This window comes from Tachyglossus aculeatus, chromosome 6 (genome assembly GCF_015852505.1).
Source record: "Tachyglossus aculeatus isolate mTacAcu1 chromosome 6, mTacAcu1.pri, whole genome shotgun sequence".
Classification (NCBI taxonomy): Eukaryota; Metazoa; Chordata; class Mammalia; order Monotremata; family Tachyglossidae; genus Tachyglossus; species Tachyglossus aculeatus.
Window position 1 is genome coordinate 40,057,321 of NC_052071.1, and position 22,990 is coordinate 40,080,310.

At 44.3% G+C, this 22,990-nt stretch overlaps 2 protein-coding genes across 2 annotated transcripts; both read right to left on the bottom strand.

Annotated features, from left to right (window-relative positions):
• Positions 1-417: 417 nt before the first annotated feature.
• LOC119929571 (olfactory receptor 13H1-like) lies at positions 418-1,374 on the bottom strand. Its single transcript, XM_038747744.1, has one exon. The coding sequence runs from the start codon at positions 1,372-1,374 to the stop codon at positions 418-420; it is 957 nt and encodes a 318-aa protein (XP_038603672.1).
• Positions 1,375-13,267: 11,893 nt separating this feature from the next.
• Positions 13,268-14,224, bottom strand: LOC119929572 (olfactory receptor 13H1-like). Its single transcript, XM_038747745.1, has one exon. It carries the CDS (start codon positions 14,222-14,224, stop codon positions 13,268-13,270), a length of 957 nt encoding a protein of 318 aa, XP_038603673.1.
• Between the last annotated feature and the right edge of the window lie 8,766 nt (positions 14,225-22,990).

Sequence of the window (22,990 nt, forward strand, 5' to 3'; positions counted from 1 at the left end):
GGCAGCAAGTTCCCTGCTTAGAACAAGCTTACATTCCAGAGTGGGAGAGAGACATTAATATAACTATGTAATTTATAATATATCATTTCATTGTAATAATTGTATTTGTTACGCGTTTATGGGCCAAGTAGTGTACTAGGCACTGGAGTAATCAAGTCTCTGTCCCACACTGGGCTCACAGTCTAAGAAGGACAGAGAATAGGTATGGAATCCCCATTTTACAGATAAGGAAACTGAGGTACAGAAGAATTCAGGTACTTGCACAAGGCCCCCACAGCAGGTGGAAGAGGCAGACTTAGAGTGGGAGCCCTCCAAATGTCCTTATGGATCAATTCTAGTTCATTTCTCCCCTATAATGAATTATATGAGTTATACCTTTTTCTCGTCAGTCTCAACTCGAACTGTATGTCATAGAATTCACACCGACAGACTAACTTGCTTGGTTTTCCCAGCTGCCTTCCTCAAGGCTCCTAACATATCTTTGTTTCTCAATGTATAAATGAGAGGGTTCATCATGGGGATCACTATTCCATAAAATATAGAGATGACTTTGTCCTGGTCCTTACTGTCTTTGTTCTGAGGCTTGAGATACATGGAGATGAGGGTCCCATAGTAGATGGTCACCACGGTCAGGTGCGATCCACAGGTGGAGAAAGCTTTCCTCCTCCCAGATGAGGAGCGGATTTTCAAGATGGCCACCACAATCCGGATATAAGACAGGAGGATGAACAGAAAAGGGACGGGCAAGATGAAGATCGCGTCTATCCACATCAGGATCTCACTGACAGTGGTGTCTGAGCAGACAAGCTTCAAGACGGCTTCCACTTCACATGCAAAATGGTTCACTACATTGTGGCCTGCACAAAACCGCACCGGTATGGTGACCACAGGAAGTAGGGCCAGCAGGAAGTTACTTATCCACATGGTAGCGGCAATCTGGACACAAGTCCTCATTGTCATGATCAGCGTGTAACGCAAGGGGTTCGATATGGCGACGAATCGGTCGTAAGCCATGACGGCCAACAGCCAGCACTCGGTGATGCTCCAGAAGATGGAGATGGTCATTTGGGTGTAGCAGTCATTGTAGGGGATAGTGGGGCAGTCTCTCAGGCAGTTGACAAGGGCCAGAGGCACAGTGGTGGTGGTGGAACACAGGTCAAGAAGGGACAGATTACAGAGGAAAAAATACATTGGGGTGTGAAGTCGAGGCTCTTTCCACACTATCATGATGATGAGGATATTTCCTACAACGGTTCCCAGATAGAGATGGAGGAAGATACAGAAGAAAATGATTTGACTTTTGGGCTGATTGGAAAATCCAACCAGGATGAATTCTGTGACCTCAGTGTAGTTGGTCCCTCTCAGTTTATTCATTTTCTCCTACCTGTGGAACCAAGACAAAGGAAAGAGAGCTTGAATTTTAGAAAGTACAAGCCCAATGAGTCCTGGCTCTAAGGGGGCTGGATGGGAATTATTTGGTGTGTTCCCCAGGATTCCTGGTCATTAGCCATCATCTGGCAAGGAGCAGATGGTATAATTTCCAGGAGGCACCCAACACAAAACTGTGTATTCCTCAGAGCTGGGATCTGTGGGTAACCTGGTCTGTAGCCTGAGGGCTTTAGGTTACTGAGGGCAGTTCAAATTGGGGTGGAATTAGCTTTTGTTCAACAGGCAAAGTCAGTGAGTTCTCTGCTTTTTTTGTAGTGGGTGGAACTGAAGTTCTCACTACTGTTATCTCCTGTTTTAATTTTCTTTCTTCCAAATGAGGAAATCTACTACTAGGAAAGTGGTACCTCTGGGTAGCCTACAGTATTCAAAGTTCTGAAGGAAATTGTTGCCAAAGAAGTTATCTTAATTTAGCCTTTGACTTTTCATGGATAATCAAATAAGCCAAATCTCTATCCAGTGATGGGGAAGGAGCTGACAAAATTTGCTCGAAGAGTGAACATCCTAGAACCTTTCTCAGCCTTCTAAGTTAAACTTGAACGGATTCTCCACCTTTGAGACGGAGGATGAATTTTCCTAAATCCAATGCTTTTAACCCTTTTGAGAATTGATGGCTACATTTGCTGATGGAGCAGACGCCCCCAATGCAGAAACTAAGGTCATAAAGGCAGAGAGAGAGAGAAGATTTTTCTAATTAACAATCTCATCCCCTCCTAAACTAAAAATGAGTTCTCTGTTGGGATTTTTTGGGGGGTGGGGAGGGGAGGAAGACTCTACTCTGGCTCTGACTGCACCGATAGATTTCATCAAATGGGAATATATTTTTCTTTATCTAGTCTCTCAGTGGGTTATTAGCCCCTCAAAAATCTCCAGTGGCTACCAATCAACCTATGCATCAGGCAAAAACTCCTCACTCTTGGCTTCAAGGCTCTCCATCACCTCGCCCCCTCCTACCTCACCTCCCTTCTTTCCTTCTCCAGCCCAGCCCTCACGCTCCGCTCCTCTGCCGCCGCTAACCTCCTCCTGTGCCTCGTTGTCACCCGTCCCGCCTTCGACCCCAAGCCCAGGTCCTTCCCCTGGCCTGGAATGCCCTCCCTCCGCACATCCGCCAAGCTAGCTCTCTTCCTCCCTTCAAAGCACTACTGAGAGCACACCTCCTCCAGGAGGCCTTCCCAGGCTAAGTGCCCTCCTTCCTCTCCCCCTCCCCATCCCCCCACTCTACCTCCTTCCCCTCCCCACAGCACCTGCATATATGTTTGTACAGATTTATTACTCTATTTTACTTGTACATATTTACTATTCTATTTATTTTATTTTGTTAATATGTTTTGTTTTGTTGTCTGTCTCACCCACCTAGACTGTGAGCCTGCTGTTGGGTAGGGACCGTCTCTAAATGTTGCCAACTTGTACTTCCCAAGCGCTTAGTACAGTGCTCTGCACACAGTAAGCGCTCAATAAATATGATTGAATGAATGAATGAATGAACTACTTTGGACCTGGGTTCTAATGCCAGCCTCTCCACTTGTCTGGTGGGTGGCATTTGACATATCACTAAACTTCTCTGGGCTTTAGTCCCTTATTCTCAAAAAGGGGATTCAATACTTGTTCTCCCTCCTACTTAGACTGTGAGCCCATGTGGGACTAGATTTTCTTATATCTACCCTAGTGCTGAGTACAGTGCTTTGCACATAGTAAGCACTTAACAAATACCATATTTTATTAAGGCACTTGCTGTTCCTTCACTCCTTAGAGGTCCAGAGATACAAGATGAATGCAATATCTTAATTTCACTAACTCTTTTGGGGGCAGGAGGGAGAGGACATGAAGAGAAGACTACTTTCTAACCTCAGCTAACATAGTTCTCTCACAAAATAACATCCCATTTCTCTTGTGATATTTGGCCGGAAAATACGTTTAAATTTTATGCAAAAATGTACCTGGATTTAGAGTATTTCAGAAGTTTGGAGGATAGCTGTGCCTATTTGGGAAGCTACAGATTTGGTCTGACTTCACCAGCTGGAGCTCTCAGGCACCCATCACCTTCATTTCAAAGGAACTACCGACTCTCCAGTGAGTCAGCCCAATGGAATTCCAGGGGTGACTGTAGGAAATACAAGATAATGCAGATATTTTTATTCCCGATGGTTACCATCTAGAATTAAAATGCGAAGTCCTCCATTAATTTAAGAGGTGGGAAGGACATGGATTAGATCCTTTTTTAAAATGATCAAAAAGCTGAAATGGGCCAACAGGTTGTGAAGGAGACCAGATACTGACTGAATTCTATAGTTTCCAAGGTAACTCCTGCTGGAAATATAGTCCTTTCAAAGTAACAGTGAAATCCACGGATAGCCTTTGGTCAGCGATGGGTCACCAAAGCATCCAGCCCAGCCTGGTTTAAGGATGGTCAAATTGATTGGTATTCCTTTGGTTCCTCACAAACCCAGCATGAGAAAAGGCACCGTTGTACGTTCAGTGATGAATTTGCTTGCCTGTAATTGAATCTCTGAATTAACCCAAAGAAACAAAACTAATTATTTGGAACATCATTTTCTTATTTTAAAATCTGACTCCATATTTGTAGGGCACTTAGAGGGACTCAATCAATGATATTTATTGAGCCCTTACTATGTGCAGAGTCCTGTACTAAGTACTTGGGAGAGTACAACAGTTAACAGATTCGTTTCCTGCTCACAGTGAGTTTATAGTCTAGAATAGTACATCAAATCCTGAGTTGACAGAATTTCAAGCAGTACATTCAACACTATACCACAGCCATTTTTTTAAGTGATGTTAGCTAGTATAAACATGTCTCTTACCTTGCCTTCAAAATATTAAATGATTTGAGGGCAGATCTGCTCTCTCTGAGTGGCTGATACATTACACTCTCCAAGGCAAACAGCAAAGATGATTTAGTATGATATAGCTTAGATCAACAGGCAAGAGGGATACGATAGTGGTTCTTGCACTCACCTTGAGAGAAAGACCTGCATATCACTGATATTCAGACCACTACCAAGAACAGGAAGACATTAAATATTTCAAGAAGACTCCAGGGATCATATCCCTAATAGGCAGTGAAATTCCACCAATGGGAAGTGGATTGAAGGGACCAGCAATGTGTTGACGTGTCCTCTAAGGAAAAGATAACTTTTTTTCAGTTGTAGATTATTAAAGCCAAGCAGAGTCTTTTTTTTTCCTCTTGCAATGAGTCTCTGATAGGAGCAAGTGAAACTGTTTACAGAGACTCTCTTGGTTACTAGGTAAAAGGGATGGTGGACAATTACGTGAGCTATAGTTAGAAAATAACTTTTTGATAATGGTCTGAGCCTATAGAGAAAATTTTTCATTTGGAGTATGGGGCTGGAAGGGAGCAGAGATTTTCCGGGGGATGAGGATTGTGAGAGGAAAGTCTTTAAAGACCTAAAAGCCACTCTACTATGATGATGGGAATGGATCACAAAATAAAGCTTGGCAGAGTCCCACAGTCCCTCGAGCCCCGGCATTCAAGTCCCTTCAGAATTCCCAAGTTATTTTTGCAAACTCGGAGAGGGAAATCAGAAATGAGCTTTGAGATTAATGAAGATTTTAAAGTTTGAGGATAGCCCTTTTCTTTCCTTTTGCTGGGTTACCCAGAGATGTAGAACTTGAGTAATTATCCAGTGAAGTTGATCAGAGTGGATAGCGATGAAGAATTCCAAGTCTTAATTTACCTTTGTGCTGCTTAGACAGACTAGCTGGGCAAAAATACTCCTGGGTGAGCGGTGGTAACAGTAGGACAGCTGGAAAGAGAAAGCAGCCCTGCCCCTGTTCTGGGAGGGACTGCTGCTGCTGTGGACATTATTATCATCATCATCATATTTGTTAAGCGCTTACATTGTGTCAAGCATTGTTCTGAGTGCTGGGGTAGATACAGGTTAAGCTGATCGGACACAGTCCCTGTCCCACCTGGGGCTCACACTCTAACTAAGAGGGAGAACAGGCATTGAATTCCCATTTCACAGATGAGGAAATGGAGGCACAGAGAAGTTAAGTGACTTGCCCCAAAATCTCACAGGAAGCAGGGGCCGGAGCTGGGGTTAGAACCCAGGTCCTCTGATTCCAAGTCCCAGGCTCTTTCTGCTACCCCATGCTGCTCCTTTTCCTTGGGGACTTTAAAGATGTGAAAAGAGGAGAAAGAAAAACATTCCTCCAATAAACTGAACCTAAAAAGCAGTAAACAAGTCTCTCAGCGGAGCTGAACTCCCTGAGACAGACACCCAAACCTGCCTCGTGATTGCCTGTGTCTCCCAGATCAAATTTAAAGGTCAAATCTCCTTTCCAAATGAGCATTTATGAGGGCACCACTGACAGCTGCCCAATCCCAGGGGCTGAAACCCAACTGTCACCTTCTTGACCTGATGGAATTGAGCTGTCTCCTTTGCAGCCCACTTGCAACAAGTGCAGGCCACCATGAAAATAAACACCAGCCCAAATGCCCAGGATCTCAAAGACTCAATGTGGACCCCAGGAGTATCCAGCAGCTCATCTAAACCTAATTGCTTCCCCGTGGACTCTGCTTCCTCTTCCCAATTCAATTTTGTTAATGGCATTTGTAAAGTCCTTACTATGTGCCCGGCTCTGTACCAAGCACTGGCATAGATACGAGCAGTCTCTTTTCTGCACAGGGTTCACAGTCTTAATCCCCTATTTGCAGATGAGGGAAATGAAGCACAGAGAAGTTAAGAGAGTTTCCCAAGGCCACACAGCAGTCATGTGGCAGAGCTGGGATTAGAACCCAGGTCCTTCTGTTTCCTAAGCCCATACTCCTCTATTCACTAGGCCATGCTGCTTCTCATATTCTCCTCCTCCTCCTCCCACTAATTTCAAACCATTTCCAACCATCCATCACCCCCATTAGATTGAAACTCCTAGAGGGCAGGGGACATGTTGTACTCTCCTAAATAGTATGGTGCATTAGCTACTACTGATTGACTGGTCCCTGAGCTGCAGGGAGAAACATGGGATCCCTTGATCTAGTAGGGTGGGGGGCTAGAGAAAGAGGTGAGGGTACCGCGGAAGGGAAGACATAACCGTGGCAGAAGGAACACTGGCACAACCAATCAGCTCCAGCAGGACTCAGGCCACTCAGCCGCTGGATCGGCTGCCCCGGTTACCGTTCTGAGGACCATCTTGCCGAAGGATTTTAATGTGTCCTACCCTGATCGACGGAGGCCCTAAAATGAAGCACCGGGGAAAATAACGCAGTGACTAGTTGGGAATGGGAACATGACAATCATTGCAACACCAAAATCCTCCTCAATCGTGGGCACCGTCTCACTGAGCCCAACTCGAGGCCCACAATCCAAGTGGCTCTGAGAGGTCTCGTCCCACCTCCTGAGACCGCCCCACATTCAATATGCTCATCCCCTTTGAAATATTCTCAATCGCTTCCTCGGACCAGGGTCAGGGGTCCGAGGCCACCTGTCAGTATTTCCAGAGACGAGAGCAATCTGTGACCTGAATGGTAAAGGAGTCTATTCCTTCTCTGAGCTATACCTGGCAGACGTTAGTTGTTCAAGCACTTACAATTTGTCAGGTAGGGGAATGGATACAAAATAATCTGGTTGGACACAGTTCCTGTCCCATGCGGGGCTCTCAGACTAAGTGTGAGGGAGAACAGCTAATGAATCCCCATCCTACAGATGAGGAACCCGAGGTACAGAGAGGTTAAGTGACTTGCCCAGTGTCACACAGCAGAGAAGTAGCAGAGTGGGATTAGAACCCAAGTCCCCTCATTCTCAGCCCCATCCTCTTTCCACTAAGCCACACTGCTTCTTACACACACCCACACCCACCTACTCACTCCCCACACCCAAACTTGAAAGCCATGCATATGCTCACCAGGTGCTTCATCTTTGCAGCTAGTTGCAGCAGACCACCCCCAATTCACTCTAAAGACAAGGAGGTATTGGGGACCTCGTTCCAGAAGTAGCTAATTCTGAGCTGTCTGGGCGCTGGAGGTGTTGCTTGGTGGGATGGGCACCTTTAAAACGCTCAGACAGCCATCTGCCTCCATGATATAGAGCGTCCTCACCGTTGACTGCCTGGTTTCGTAGAAGGAGCACGGGCTTGGGAGTCAGAGCTCCTGGGTTCTAATCCCAGCTCTGCCATTCGTCAGCTGTGTGACTTTGGCCAAATGGCTTAACTTCTCTTGGCCTCGGTTACCTCACCTGTGAAATGGGGACTAAGACTGTGAGGCTCATGTGGGACTACCTGATTATCTTGTATCTACCCCATTTCTTAGAACAGTGTTTGGCCCATAGTAAGTGCTTAACAAATACCATCATCATTATTATTATCATTGCCTGCTAAAGGAAGAAGGAGGAGTTAGAGCTGTTGATACTGGTTCAGTAATTATAGAGGTTGGATCTATTTTCTCACCCACGCTTAACCCAAGCACACTCGGCTTGGCCAGAATGCACAATTTCCCTCCAAGTTTTGGCCAAACTGTGATGATGGAAATAGTGAAGGACCTAACAAAACAGGCTCTATCCTGCTCTGTTGCCTGTACCTGTGAGATCTTGGTCTCTGCCTTTGGAGGGTTTATTCTACTAAGTTCTCTGTCAATCGTACTGATCTCCTACCTATTCATCATTATCACCATCCTGCAGATCCGGTGTCCTGATGGGAAACTCAAAAGCTTCTCTACCTGTGCCTCACACCTGGGTGTTGTCAGCTTATTTTATGGGATGCTTATATTCATCTACCTACGACCTACCTCGATTTACTTCCTAGATTAGGATTTAGTGGTCTCTGAAATTTACACAACAGTCATCCCCATGCTGAATCCCCTGTCTACAGCTTGAGGAATTGGGAAGTGAAGGAGGCAGTGAAGAGAACTGTATATAAAGGCTCTTGAGGAGCTTGTAGAGGGGTAGCAGGCTTCAAAGACAATACAGGGTGACTGATTCAGAAATCAGAAGCAGGCAAGGGAGTTGGGAGGTAGCATTAGATTTGGGGGTGCCTGGGGATGGGGCAAAGGGGAAGGGAGACCCTCAGTCATGTCTGAAAAGTGGATGATCTGAAATTATGATAACTAGAAGGAAAAGAACTCAAAAAGCACAGGTTGGGAATTTTGGAGGAAGAGATGTAACATGGCTTAGTGGACAGAACACAGGCCTGAGAGTCAGAAGGACCTGGGCTCTGATTTGGCTCTGCCACTTTTTTGCTGTGTTTCCTTGTGCAAGTCACTTAACTTCTCTGGGCCTCAATTACCTCATTTGTAAAATGGGGATTATTAATAATACTAAAAATAAAGATGGTATTTGTTAAGTGCTTACTATGTGCCAAGCACTGTTCTAAGCACTGGGCGGTGGGCAGGGGAGAACAAGGTAATCAAGGTTGTCCCACATTGGTCACAGTCTTATTCCTCATTTTGCAGATGAGGAAACTGAGGCACAGAGAAGTGAAGTGACTTGCCCAAAGTCACACAACTGACAAGTGGTGGAGCAGGGATTAGAACTCATGCCCTCTGACTCCCGAGCCCGGGCTCTTTCCACTTAGCCACGCTGATTAAGACTGTGAGCCCCATGTGGGACAGGGACTGTGAACAACCTGATTAATTTGTATCTAGTCCAGCACTTAGCACAATGCCTGGCACATGGTAAAAGTGCTTAACAAATACCAAAAAAAACGAGAGAAAAGAAGAGTATGTCCGTGGCATAAGACATGACTCTTCCTAAAGGTACCTGTGAAGAAGGGTAGTTTACGAGTGCTAACCTATTCCCAGTCATATTAGGGAAGTGATTATCACCTGAGCAAGGGCTTTCTTTTGTTGTGATTTAATGTTATCCTATATGCTGAAAGACAGGGGTGTGAGAAACTCTGAGAAACAGTAATAATGAGCACAGTTGTGTATGGCTTGACTCCACAGTTGTCAGTTTTAATGTGATAGGAATACTCTGGGCTTGTTTTCCAGCCTGGAATATTGAAAAGCCCCATAAAAATATCTATTAAAATGGGAAAATTAAATCGCTGTAATGAAAATTAATTTTAAAAACGTTAATAACTAAGTGAAAAATATAAGCTCATGTCATTAATTTCTCAGGTGTTCTAGAAAAAGTCTGCCTTCAATAATCTTATAGATGGCTTATTATCCATAACTCTTCAAATTAAAGGTTAATTTTGCCATGGTAAAATAAAAATATACTAAATTATTAAGAGGACACGGCACGCATTCTTGCGATAATAACACAGCTGAAATCCATTATTTAGTGTGAACTGCACAGGGCAGTTAACTTTAGGTATATCTCCCCTTCTAGACTGGAAGCTTCTCGAGGGCAGGAATCATGTTTCCCGACTCTATTGTATGCAATAAATTCTTTTAATGAATTGATATAGGATTCTGACAAGGAATTTTCATTTGAAATGGAGACTGTAAGCTCATTATGGTCAGGGAACGTGTGTGCTAATTCAGTTGCAGTGTTCTCTCCCAAGTGCTTTGTAAGATGCTCTGCACCTAATAAGTGCTGAATAAATACGATTGATTAAATAAGATTGATTTCCTCTGAAATTCTAGTAGCTCCTGTCGGCTTCCTGGCTGAAGTTCAATAAAGCATTTCTTGTTTGTGCTGCATACCTGCTTATTAAAATCATTAGAGTCAAATGAAAAAAAAATCCATACCATGAGACAGCAAATAGAACATGTACAAACAATAAATAAATGTATAAAAATAAAAAGGGGCCCTGATTGAGGATTCTGGGTAATGTCTGCTGGTCTGGGGGCCAGGACAGGGTTGAGACAGAGTCATAAATGAAAATAAATCTGTTTTTCTCCCCGGGCTACATCGCGTCCCCCACAACTTCCCTGGGATTCCTGACTGCACCTCATCTTCTCCCAGAACAGGTAGAGACAAATCCGAGCCACTTTTTATTCGGCTTCTTCGATGCCCGAGGCGTTTGGTTAGTGAATAATGAGGGCTCGACTAGTCTCCCCATCCCCTTCTCTTTTTCGTCCCTTTGCCTTCTGTACCCCTTTTCCTGGAGGTAGGCTGAGATGAAGGGCAGCCAAGGACTACCAACCTACACCCCACTTTCCTCCTCCTGTAACCCAGCTCTATCCCGGGGGAAGGGTGACCTCCTTAATAATAATAATAATTATGACAGTGCTAGAATTTGTTAAACGCTTACTCTGTGCCACGCACTGTGCTAAACCCCGAGGTAGATATAGACTAACCAGATAGTACTCTGATCAGACTTGAGAAGGAATGTGGCCTGGTGGATAAAGCACAGGCCAGGAAATCAGGAGGATCTGGGTTCCAATCCCCACTCTGCCACTTGTCTGCTGTGTGACCTTGGGCAAGTCATTTTCCTTCTCTGGACTTCAGTTACCTCATTTATAAAATGGGGATTAATACTGTAAGCCCCATGTGGGTTATGGACCGTATCCAACCTTTTGTCTACCTCAGCGTTTTGAACGGTGCCTAGCACATAGTAAGTGCTTAACAAATACCAACCCTCTCCTCCTGCCTCCCCCGCAACCCCAAAAAAGCCTAGGAAAACCTGACTCAATCCATACCCCACACAGGGCTCAGACTAAGCAATATTGAATCATCATTTTACAGATAAGGAAACTGAGGCCCAGAGAAGTGAAATGACTTGTCCAAGGTCACCGCAAACAAGTGACAGATCGGGATTAAAATCCAGGTCCCCTGATTCCCAGCCCAGTGCTCTTTCCATTACAGCACAATGTTGCTTTAAGAGTGGACATTTTGGGGGTGGGTCTTCAGCTGTTTTGGGGTGAGGCATGGGCACGGAGGGAGTGGTGAGAGCTTCCTCCCCTATCCCTGTAAAAGACCCTCGACTCTACCGTTGCTCCCCAGTCTATCCCTGCCCCACCCACCAGGCTTTTCCCAGCCACTGTATCAGCCGAGAGGTCCTGGGCACAGACTGGACCGAGAAAAAAGGGAATAAAAGTCACCAGCAGAATGGGAACAGGGACGAGTTTAGGGTGCCGAAAGGTATTGTACTCCCCCAAGCGCTTCGTACAATGTTCCCCGTGGCAAGCTCTCAATAAGTATTGATGATGATGATATTCATTCATTCATTCAATCGTATTTATTGAGCTCTTACTGTGTGCAGAGCACTGTACTAAGCGCTTGGGAAGTACAAGTCGGCAGCAGGTAGAGACAGTCCCTACACAACAACTGGCTCACAGTCTAGAAGGGCGAGACAGACAACAAAACAAAACTTGTAGACAGGTGTCAAAACCGTCAGAATAAATAGAATCTTAGCTGTATGCACATCATTAACAAAATAAATAGAATAGTAAATATGTACAAGTAAAATTAATGCAGTAATAAATCTGTACAAATATATACAAGTGCTGTGGGGAGGGAAAGGAGGTAGGGCAGAGGTGGGGAGGGTGGGGAATGGTCTAGTGGAAAGAACATGGGCCTGGGAGTGAGAAGGGCCTGGGTTCTAATTCCAACGCCACCACTATGTGTCTGCTATGTGACCTTGTGCAAGTCACTGAACTTCTCTGTGCCTTAGCTCCCTCATCTGTAAAATGAGACTAAAACTGTGAGCCCCATGTGGGACAAGGACTGTGTCCGAACTGATTAACTTGTCACATAAGAAGTGTTAAACAACTATTATTATTATTATAATTACTATTCTTATTAGAGAAGCAGTGTGGCTCAGTGGAAAAGAGCCCGGGCTTTGGAGTCAGAGTTCATGGCTCTGACTCGCCAATTGTCGGCTGTGTGACTTTGGGGAAGTCACTGGACTTCTCGGGACCTCAGTTACCTCATCTGTAAAATGGGGATTAAGACTGTGAGACCCCCTGTGGGACAACCTGATCACCGTGTAAACTCCCCAACACTTAGAACAGTGCTTTGCACATAGTATGTGCTTAATAATAATAATTATTATTATTATTATTACAAAAAAGATAAAAGCATCCACCGAAGGGCACAGTGAAGAGGGGCTGATGTTAGGGACCTCGGAGGGGATGGGGCCAATGTGAGCTTGTTGTGGGCAGGGAATGTGTTTGATGTTATATTGTATTCTCCTAAGCGCTTAGTACAGTGCTTGGCACATAGTAAGCACTCAATAAATACGATTAATAATTATAATTATAATAATGCAATAGGGTTCTAAGGCAGAGTGAGCTTCGGCCTAGTCGGTTTTCAGAACCATCTCAGGAGCTGAGTTTCCTGGCCTTTCATCCATTCCATTGCACTGACTCACTCTCGTTCTAGGTGTTGCATTTCCTTCTTCTCTTTGAGACAAATGCCAACTCCTACTGGCAGAGGGCAGGGAAAAAGGGGAAGACACAGCCCCAAAAGTTAGCGCAGAGCACTTATTATAGGTTGATCACTGTGGGCTAAGTGCTTGGAAGCATATGATGCAACAGAGTTGGCAGCAAGTTCCCTGCTTACAACAAGCCTACATTCCAGAGTGGGAGAGAGACATTAATATAACCATGTGATTTATAATATATCATTTCATTGTAATAATTGTATTTGTTATGCATTTATGGGACAAGTAGTGCACTAAGCACTGGAGTAATCAAATCTCTGTCCCACACTGGGCGCACAGTCTAAGAAGGACAGAGAATAGGTATGGAATCCCCATTTTACAGATAAGGAAACTGAGGTACAGATGAATTCAGGTACTTACACAAGGCCCCACAGCAAATGGAGGAGCCAGACATAGGGTGGGAGCCCTCCAAATGCTCTTAGGGATCAATTCTAGTTCATTTCTCTCTTGTAATGAATTATATGAATTATACCTCTTTCTCAAGTCATTCTCAACTCAGAATTATATGTCATAGAATTCACACTGACAGACTAACTTGCTTGGTTTTCCCAGCTGCCTTTCTCAAGGCTCCTAACATATCCTTGTTTCTCAGTGTATAAATGAGAGGGTTCATCATGGGGATCACTATTCCATAAAATATAGAGATGATTTTATCCTGGTCCTTACTGTCTTTGTTCTGAGGCTTGAGATACAGGGAAATGAGGGTCCCATAGTAGATGGTCACCACAGTCAGGTGCGATCCACAGGTGGAGAAAGCTTTCCTCCGCCCAGCTGTGGAGGGAATTTTCAAGATGGCCACCACGATCCGGATATAAGAGAAGAGGATGAACAGAAAGGGGAGGGGCAAGATGAAGATCGCGTCAATCCACATCAGGATCTCACTGACAGTGGTGTCTGAGCAGACCAGCTTTAAGACAGCTTCCACTTCACAAACAAAATGGTTCACTACATTGTGGCCTGCACAAAATCGAACCGGTATGGTGACCACAGGAAGTAGGGCCAGCAGGAAGTTACTAATCCACATGGTAGTGGCAATCTGGAAACAAGCCCTCATTGTCATGATCAGCGTGTAATGCAAGGGTTTCGATATGGCGACAAATCGGTCATAAGCCATGACGGCCAATAGGCAGCACTCGGTGATGCTCCAGAAGATGGAGATCGTCATTTGAGCCAAGCAGTCATTGTAGGTGATAGTGGGGCAGTCTTTCAGGCAGTTCACAAGGATCAGAGGCACCCCGGTGGTGGTGGAACACAGGCTAAGAAAGGACAGATTGCAAAGGAAGAAATACATTGGGGTATGAAGACGAGGCTCTTTCCACACTACCATGATGATGAAGATATTTCCCATGATGGTTCCCAGATAGAGATGGAGGAAGTTACAGAAGAAAATGATTTGACTTTTGGGCTGATTGGAAAGTCCAACCAGGATGAATTCTGTGACCTCAGTGTAGTTGGTCCCTCTCAGTTTATTCATTTTCTCTTACCTGTGGAACCAAGACAAAGGAAAGAGAGCTTGAATTTTAGAAAGTACAAGCCCAGTGAGTTCTGACTCTAAGGGGGATGGATGGAAGTTACTTGGTGTGTTCCCCAGTTTTCCTGGTCATTAGCCATCACCTGGCAAGGAGCAGATGGTATAATTTCCGGGAGGCACCCAATACAAAACTGTGTATTCCTTAGAGCTGGGATCTGTGGATAACCTGGTCTCTAATCTGAGGTCATTAGGTTACTGGGGGCAGTTCAAATTAGGGTGGAATTAGCTTTTGTTGATCAGGAAAGGTCAGTGAGGTCTCTGCTTCTTTTGTAGTGGGTGGAACTTCAATTCTCACTACAGTTTCCTCCTGTTTTTATATTCTTTCTTCCAGATGAGGAAATCCCCTGCTAGAAAAGTGGTACCTTTGAGTAGCCTACAGGATTCAAAGTTCTGAAGGTAATCGGAGCCAAAGAAGTTATCTTAATTTTGCTTTTCAGTTTTCATGGATAATCAAAATAAGCCAAATCTCTATCCAGTGATGGGGAAGGAGCTGACAAAATTTACTTGAAGACTGAATGTCCTAGAACCCTTCTCAGCCTTCTAAGTTAGACCCAAACGGATTCTCCATCTTTGAGACTATTTCTGGAGGATGAATTTTTCTAAATCCAGTGTTTTTAACCCTTTTGAGAATTGATGGTTATATCTGCTGATGGAGCAGACGCCCCCAATGCAGAAACTAAGGTCATAAAGACAGGGAGAGAGAGAAGATTTTTCTAATCAGCAAGCTCATCCCCTCCTAAACTAAAAATGAGTTCTCTGTTGGGATTTTTTTGTGGGGCAGGGAGGGGAGGAAGACTGTATTCTGGCTCTGACTGCAGTGATAGATTTCATCGAATGGGAACATATTTTTCTTTATATAGCCTCTCAGTGGGTTATTAGCTGAACTACTTTGGACCTGGGTTCTAATCCCAGCTTCTCCACTTGTCTGGTGGGTGACATTTGGCAAATCACTAAACTTCTCTGGGCTCTAGTTCCTTATTCTCAAAAAGGGGATTCAATACCCGTTCTCCCTCCTACTTATACTGTGAGCCCATGTGGGACTTGATTTTCTTATATCTACCCTAGTGCTGAGTACAATGCTTGGCACATAGTAAGTGCTTAATAAATGCCATATTTTATTAAGGCACTTGCAGTTCCTTCACTATTTAGAAGCCCAGAGATACAGGAGGAATGCAATATCTTAATTTCATTAACTCTTTTGGGGGCAGGAGGGAGGGGACATGAAGAGAAGGTTACTTTCTAACCTCAGCCAACATAGTTGTCTCACAAAATAACATCCCATTTCTCTTAAGTGATATTTAGCTGGAAAATATATTTAAATCTTGTGCAAAAATGTACCTGGAGTTAGAGTATGTCAAAAGTTATGAAGATAGCTGTGCCTATTTGGGAAGCTACAGATTTGGTCTGACTTCACCAGCTGGAGCTCTCAGGCACCCATCACCTTCATTTCAAAGGAACTACCGACTCTCCAGTGAGTCAGCCCAGTGGAATTCCAGTGGTGACTGTAGGAAATACAAGATAATACAGATCTTTTTATTCCTGATGGTTACCATAGAATTAAAATGTAAAGTCCTCCATTAATATAAGAGGTGATAAGGAAATGAATTAGATCCTTTTTTAAAATAATCAAAAACCTGGAATGGGCCTTCAGGTTGTGAAGGAGACCAGATACTCACTGAATTGTATAGTTTCCAAGGTAACTCCTGCTGGAAATGTAGTCCTTTCAAAGTAGCAATGAAATCCACAGATAGCTTTGGTCAGCGATGGGTCACCAAAGCATCCAGCCTAGCCTGGTTTAAGGATGGTCAAATTGATTGGTATTCCTTTGGTTCCTCACAAACCCAGAGTGAGAAAAGGCGCCTTTGCACGTCCAGTGATGAATTTGCTTGCCTGTAATTGAATCTCTGACTTAACCCTAAGAAACAAAACTAATTATTTGGAACACCATTTTCTTATTTTAAAATCTGACTCCATATTTGTAGGGCACTTAGAGGGACTCAATCAATGATATTTATTGAGCCCTTACTATGTGCAGAGTCCTGTATTAAGTACTTGGGAGAGTACATTACAACAATTAGCAGACACGTTTCCTGCTCACAGTGAGTGTATAGTCTAGAATAGTACATCAAATCCTGAATTGATAGAATTTCAAGCAGTACATTCACACTGTACCAAAGCCATTTTTCTAAGGGATGTTAGCTAGTATAAACATGTCTCTTACCTTATCTTCAAAATATTAAATGATTTGAGGCCAGATCTGCTCTCTCTGATTGGCTGATACATTACACTCTCCAAGGCAAACAACAAAGATGATTTAGTATGGTATAGCTTAGATCAACTGGCAAGAGGGGTATGATAGTGGTTCTTGCACTCACCTTGAGAGAAAAACCTGCATATCACTGATATTCAGATCCACTACCAAGAACAGGAAGACATTAAATATTTCAAAAAGACTCTAGGGATAGGGATAGGGAAGACTCCCTAATAAGCAGTGAAATTCCACCAATGAGAAGTGGATTGAAGGGACCAGCAATGTGTTGACGTGCCCTCTGAGGAAAAGTTACCTTTTTTTCAGTTGTAGATCATTAAAGCCAAGCAGAGTCTTTTTTTTCCTCTCATAATGAGTCTCTGACATGTGCAAGTGAAACTGTTTACAGAGACTCACTTGGTTACTAGATGCAAGGGAGGGTGGAGATTTACGTGAGCTATAGTTAGAAAATAACTTTTTGATAACAGTCTGAGCCTATGGAGACAATTTTTCATTTGGAGTATGGGGCTGGAAAGGGAGCAGAGATTTTACGGGAGATGAGGATTGGGAGAGGAAAGTCTTTAAAGACCTAAAAAGCCAAAAGGCCACCATTTCCCACTCTACTATGATGACGGGAATGTATCACAAAATCAAGTCTGGCAGAGTCCCACAGTCCCTCGAGCCCCGGCATTCAAGTCCCTTCAGAATTCCCAAGTTATTTTTGAAAACTCGGAGAGGGAAATCAGAAATGAGCTTTGAGATTAATGAAGATTTCAAAGTTTGAGGAAAGCCCTTTTATTTCCTTTTGCTGGGCTACCCAGACATGTAGAACTTGAGTAATTATCCAGCGAAGTTGATCAGAGTGGATAACGAAGCTGGAGAACTCCAAGTCTTAATTGACCTTTGTGCTGCTTAGACAGAGCCAGACTGTAGCTGGGCAGAAAGATTCTCGCGTGAGCGGTGGTAACAGTAGGACAGCTGCAAAGAGAAAGCAGCCCTGCCCCTGTTCTGGGAGGGACTGCTGCTGCTGGGGACATTATTATCATCATCATCATCATCATCATCATCATCATATTTGTTAAGTGCCTACATTGTGTCAAGCATTGTTCTGAGTCCTGGGGTAGATACAGGTTAAGCTGATCGGACACAGTCCCTGTCCCACCTGGGGATCACAGTCTGACTAAGAGGGAGAACAGGCATTGAATTCCCATTTCACAGATGAGGAAATGGAGGCACAGAGAAGTTAAGTGACTTGCCCCAAATCACACAGGAAGCAGGGGCCGGAGCTGAGGTTAGAACCAAGGTCCTCTGATTCCCAGTCCCAGGCTCTTTCCACTACCCCATGCTGCTCCTTTTCCTTGGGGACTTTGAAGATGTGAAAAGAGGAGAAAGAAAAACATTCCTCCAATAAACTGAACCTAAAAAGCAGTAAGCAAGTCTCTCAGCAGAGCTGAACTCCTTGAGACAGACACCCAAACCTACCTCGTGATTGCCTGTATCTCCCAGATCAAATTTAAAGGTCAAATCTCCTTTCCAAATGAGCATTTATGAGGGCACCACTGACAGCTGCCCAATCCCAGGGGACAAAACCCAACTTTTACCTTCTTGACCTGATGGAATTGAGCTGTCTCCTTTGTAGCCCACTTGCACCAAGTGCAGGCCACCATGAAAATAAACACCAGCCCAAATTCCCATGATCTCAAAGAATCACTGTGGACCCCAGGAGTATCCAGCAGCTCGTCTAAACGTAATAGCTTCCCCGTGGACTCTGCTTCCTATTCCCAATTCGATTCTGTTAATGGTATTTGTAAAGTCCTTACTATGTCCCCGGTTCTGTACCAAGCACTGGGATAGACACGAGCAGTCTCTTTTCTGCATAGGGTTCACAGTCTTAATCCCCATTATGCAGATGAGGAAAATGAAGCACAGAGAAGTTAAGAGAGTTTCCCCAGGCCACACAGCAGTCATGTGGCAGAGCTGGGATTAGAACCCAGGTCCTTCTGTTTCCCAGGCCCATACTCCTCTATTCACTAGGCCATGTTGCTTCTCATATTCTCCTCCTCCTCCTCCCACTAATTTCAAACCATTTCCAACCATCCATCACCCCCATTAGATTGAAACTCCTTGAGGGCAGGGGACATGTTGTACTCTCCTAAATACTTAGTACGGTGCATTAGCTACTATTGATTGCCTTGTCCCCGAGCCGCAGGGAGAAACATGGGATCCCTTGATCTAGTAGGGTGGGGGGCTAGAGAAAGAAGTGAGGGTACCACAGAGGGGAAGACGTAACCATGGCAGAAGAAACACTGGCACAACCAATGAGCTCCAGCAGGACTCAGGCCACCCGGTTGCTGGATCGGCTGCCCTGGCTACCATTCTGAGGACCATCTGGCCAAAGGATTTTAATGTGTCCTACCCAGATAGACGGAGCCCCTAAAATAAAGCACCGCGGAAAATAACACAGTGACTAGATGGGAACGGGCACATAACAATCATTGCAACACCAAAATCCTCCTCAATCATGGGCACCATCTCACTGAGCCCGACTCGAGGCCCACAATCCAAGTGGCTCTGAGAGGTCTCGTCCCACCTCCTGAGGCCACCCAATGTTCAATATGCTCATCCCCTTTGAAATATTCTCAATCGCTTCCTTGGACCAGGGTCAGAGGTCCGAGGCCACCTGTCAGTATCTCCAGAGAGGAGAGCAATCTGTGACCTGAATGGCAAAGGAGCCTATTCCTTCTCTGAGCTACACCTGGCAGATGTTAGTTGTTCAAGCACTTACTATTTGTCATGGGAATGGATACAAGATAATCTGGTTGGACACAGTTTCTGTCCGACGTGGGGCTCACAGACTAATTGGGAAGGAGAATAGGTAATGAATCCCCTTTCTACAGATGAGGTACAGAGGTACAGAGACGTTAAGTGACTTGCCCGGTGTCACACAGCAGAGAAGTACCAGACTAGTACTAGAACCCAGGTCCCCTGATTCTCAGCCCCATTCTCTTGCCACTAAGCCACACTGCTTCTTACACACACACACACACACACACACACACACACACACACACACACACACACACACACACACACACATCTTGAGAGTCATGCATATACTCACCAGGTGACTCACTGTTGTGGCTAGTTGTAGCAGGCCACCTCATATTCACTCTGGTGTCGAGGAGGTATTGAGGACCTGGTTCTGGAAGTAGCTATTTCTGAGCTGTCTGGGGGCTGGCTGTGCTGCTTGGTGGGAAGGGCACCAGTTAAAACGCTCAGCCGGTCATCCACACCCATGTTATAGAGTTTTCTCACTGTTGCCTGCCTGGTTTACTGGAAAGAGGACGGACTTGGGAGTCAGAGCTCCTGAGTTCTAATCCCAGCTCTGCCACTTGTCAGCTGTGTGACTTTGGCCAAGTCCCTTAACTTCTCTTGGCCTTGTTTACCTCACCTGTGAAATGGAGATTAAGACCGTGAAGTCCGTGTGGGACAACCTGATTACCTTGTATCTACCCCATTTCTTAGAACAGTGTTTGGCACACAGTAAGTGCTTAACAATAATAATGATAATGATGGCATTTATTAAGTGCTTACTATGTTCAAAGCACTGTTCTAAGCGCTGGGGAGGTTGCAAGGTGATCAGATTGTCCCATGTGGGGCTCGCAGGCTTAATCCCCATTTTACAGATGAGGTAACTGAGGCACAGAGAAGTTAAGTGACTTACCTGAAGTCACACAGCTGACAAGTGGCAGAGCCAGGATTTGAACCCATGACCTCTGACTCCAAAGCCAATGCTCTTTCCACCGAGCCATGCTGCTTTTCTCTTTGCCTGACAAAGGAAGAAGGAGGAGTTAGAGCTGTTGATGCTGGTTCAGAAATTATAGAGGTTGGATCTATTTTCTCACCCACACTTAACCCAAGCACACTCAGCTTGGCCAGAATGCACAATTTCCCTCCAAGTTTTGGCCAGACTGTGATGAAGGAAACAGTGAAGGACCTAACAAAAGAGGCTCTGTCCTGCTCTGATATCTGTACCTGTGAGATCTTGGTCTCTGCCTTTGGAGGGTTATTCTACTAAATTCTCTGTCGATCATACTGATCTCCTACCTATTCATCATCATCACCATCCTGCAGATCTGGTCCCCTGAGGGGAAACTCAAAAGCTTGTCTACCTGTGCCTCACACCTGAGTGTTGTCAGCTTATTTTATGGGATGCCTATATTCATCTACCTACGAACTACCTCAAGCTACTCCCTGGATTAGGATTTAGTGGTCTCTGAAATTTACATGACAGTCATCCCCATGCTGAACCCCACTATCTACAGCTTGAAGAATTGCAAAGTGAAGGAGGTGCTGAAGAGAACTGTATATAAAAGGCTCTTGAGGAGCTTGTAGAGGAGTAGCAGGCTTCAAAGACAACACAGAATGACTGATTCAGAAATCAGAAGCAGTCTAGGGAGTTGGGAGGTAGCATTAGATTTGGGGGTGCGTCGGGATGGGGCAAAGGGGAAGGGAGACCTCCCCACTCATGTCTGAAAAGTGGATGATCTGAAATTATGGTAACTGGAAGAAAAAGAACTCAAAAAGCACAGGTTGGGAATTTTGGGGGAAGAGATGTAGCATGGCTTAGTGAACAGGGCATGGGCCTGAGAGTCAGAAGGACCCAGCTTCTGATTTGGCTCCTCCACTTGTTTGCTGTGTGTCCTTGGGAAAGTCATTTAACTTCTCTGGGCCTCAATTACCTCATTGGTAAAATTGGGATTAATAATAATAATAATAATAATGATGATGACGGTATTTGTTAAGCACTTACTATGTTCCAAGCACTGTTCAAAGCACTGAGGGGGATACAAGGTAATCAAGGTTGTCCCACATGGGGCTCACAGTCTTAATCCCCATTTTGCAGATGAGGAAACTGAGGCACAGAGAAGTGAAGTGACTTGCCCAAAGTCACACAACTGACAAGTGGTGGAGCAGGGATTAGAACCCATGCCCTCTGACTCCCAAGCCCAGGCTCTTTTCACTGAACCACGCTGATTAAGACTGTGAGCCCCATGTGGGACAGGGACTGTGAACAACCTGATTAATTTGTGTCTAGTCCAGCGCTTAGCACAGTGCCTGGCACATGGTAAAAGTGCTTAACAAATACCAGAAAAAAAAAGGAGAGAAAAGTAGGGTATTTCCATGGCAGCATGGCTCAGTGGAAAGAGCACAGGCTTTGGAGTCAGATGTCATGGGTTCAAACCCCCCCACTCTGCCAGTTGTCAGCTGTGTGACTTTAGGCAAGTCACTTCACTTCTCTGGGCCTCAGTTACCGCATCTGTAAAATGGGGATTAAGACTGTGAGCCCCCCACCCCCGCCGTAAAACAACCTGATCACCTTGTAACGTCCCCAGCACCTAGAACAGTGCTTTGCACATAGTATGCACTTAATAAATACCATCATTATTATTATTATGACTCTTCCTATGGTACTTGTGAAGAAGGGTAGTTTACGAGTGCTAACCTATTCCCGGTCATATTAACGAAGTGATTATCACCTGAGCAAGGGATTTCTTTTGTTGTAATTTAATGTTATCCGATATGCTGAAAGACAGGAGTGTGAGAAACTCTGAGAAATTGTAATAGTGAGCAGAGTTGTGTATGGCTTGACTCCACAGTTTTCAGTTTTAATGTGGTAGGAATACTTTTGGTTTGTTTTCCTGCCTGGAATATTTATATGCTCCATAAAAATATATATCAAAATGGGAAAATTAATCTCTGTAATGAAAATGAATTTCTAAAAGGTTAATAACTGTGTGAAAAATATAAGCTCATGTCATTAATTTCTCAGGGGTTCTAGAAAAAGTCTGCGTTCAGTACTCTTATAGATGGCTTATTATCCATAACTCTTCAAATTAAAGATTAATTTTGCCATGGTAAAATGAAAATATACTAAAATATCAAAAGGACTCGGCATGCATTCTTGGGATAATAACACGCCTGAAATCCAGCATGTAGTGTGAACTGTACAGGGCTGTTAACTTTAGCCATATCTCCCCTTCTAGACTGGAAGCTTCTCGAGGGCAGGAATCGTGTTTCCCGACTCTGTTGTATATAATAAATACTTTTAATGAATTGATATAAGATTCTGGCAAGGAATTTTTCATTTGAAAGGGAGACTGTAAACTCTTTATGGACAGGGAACGTGTGTGCTAATTCAGTTGCAGTGTTCTCTCCCAAGTGCTCTGTAAGATGCTCTGCACATAATAAGTGCTGAATAAATACGATTGATTAAACAAGATTGATTTCCTCTGAAATTCTAGTAGCTCCTGTCTGCTTCTTGGCTGAAGTTCAATAAAGCGTTTCTTGTTTGTGCTGCATACCTGCTCATAAAAATCATTAGAGTCACCTGAAAAAATCCATAACATGAGACAGCAAATAGAACATGTGCAAGCAATAAATAAATGTATAAAAATAAA

Excerpts from the sequence above, each read along its gene's own strand:
- LOC119929571 (XM_038747744.1), bottom strand. The coding sequence starts at position 1,374 with ATGAATAAACTGAGAGGGACCAACTACACTGAGGTCACAGAATTCATC.
- LOC119929572 (XM_038747745.1), bottom strand. The coding sequence starts at position 14,224 with ATGAATAAACTGAGAGGGACCAACTACACTGAGGTCACAGAATTCATC.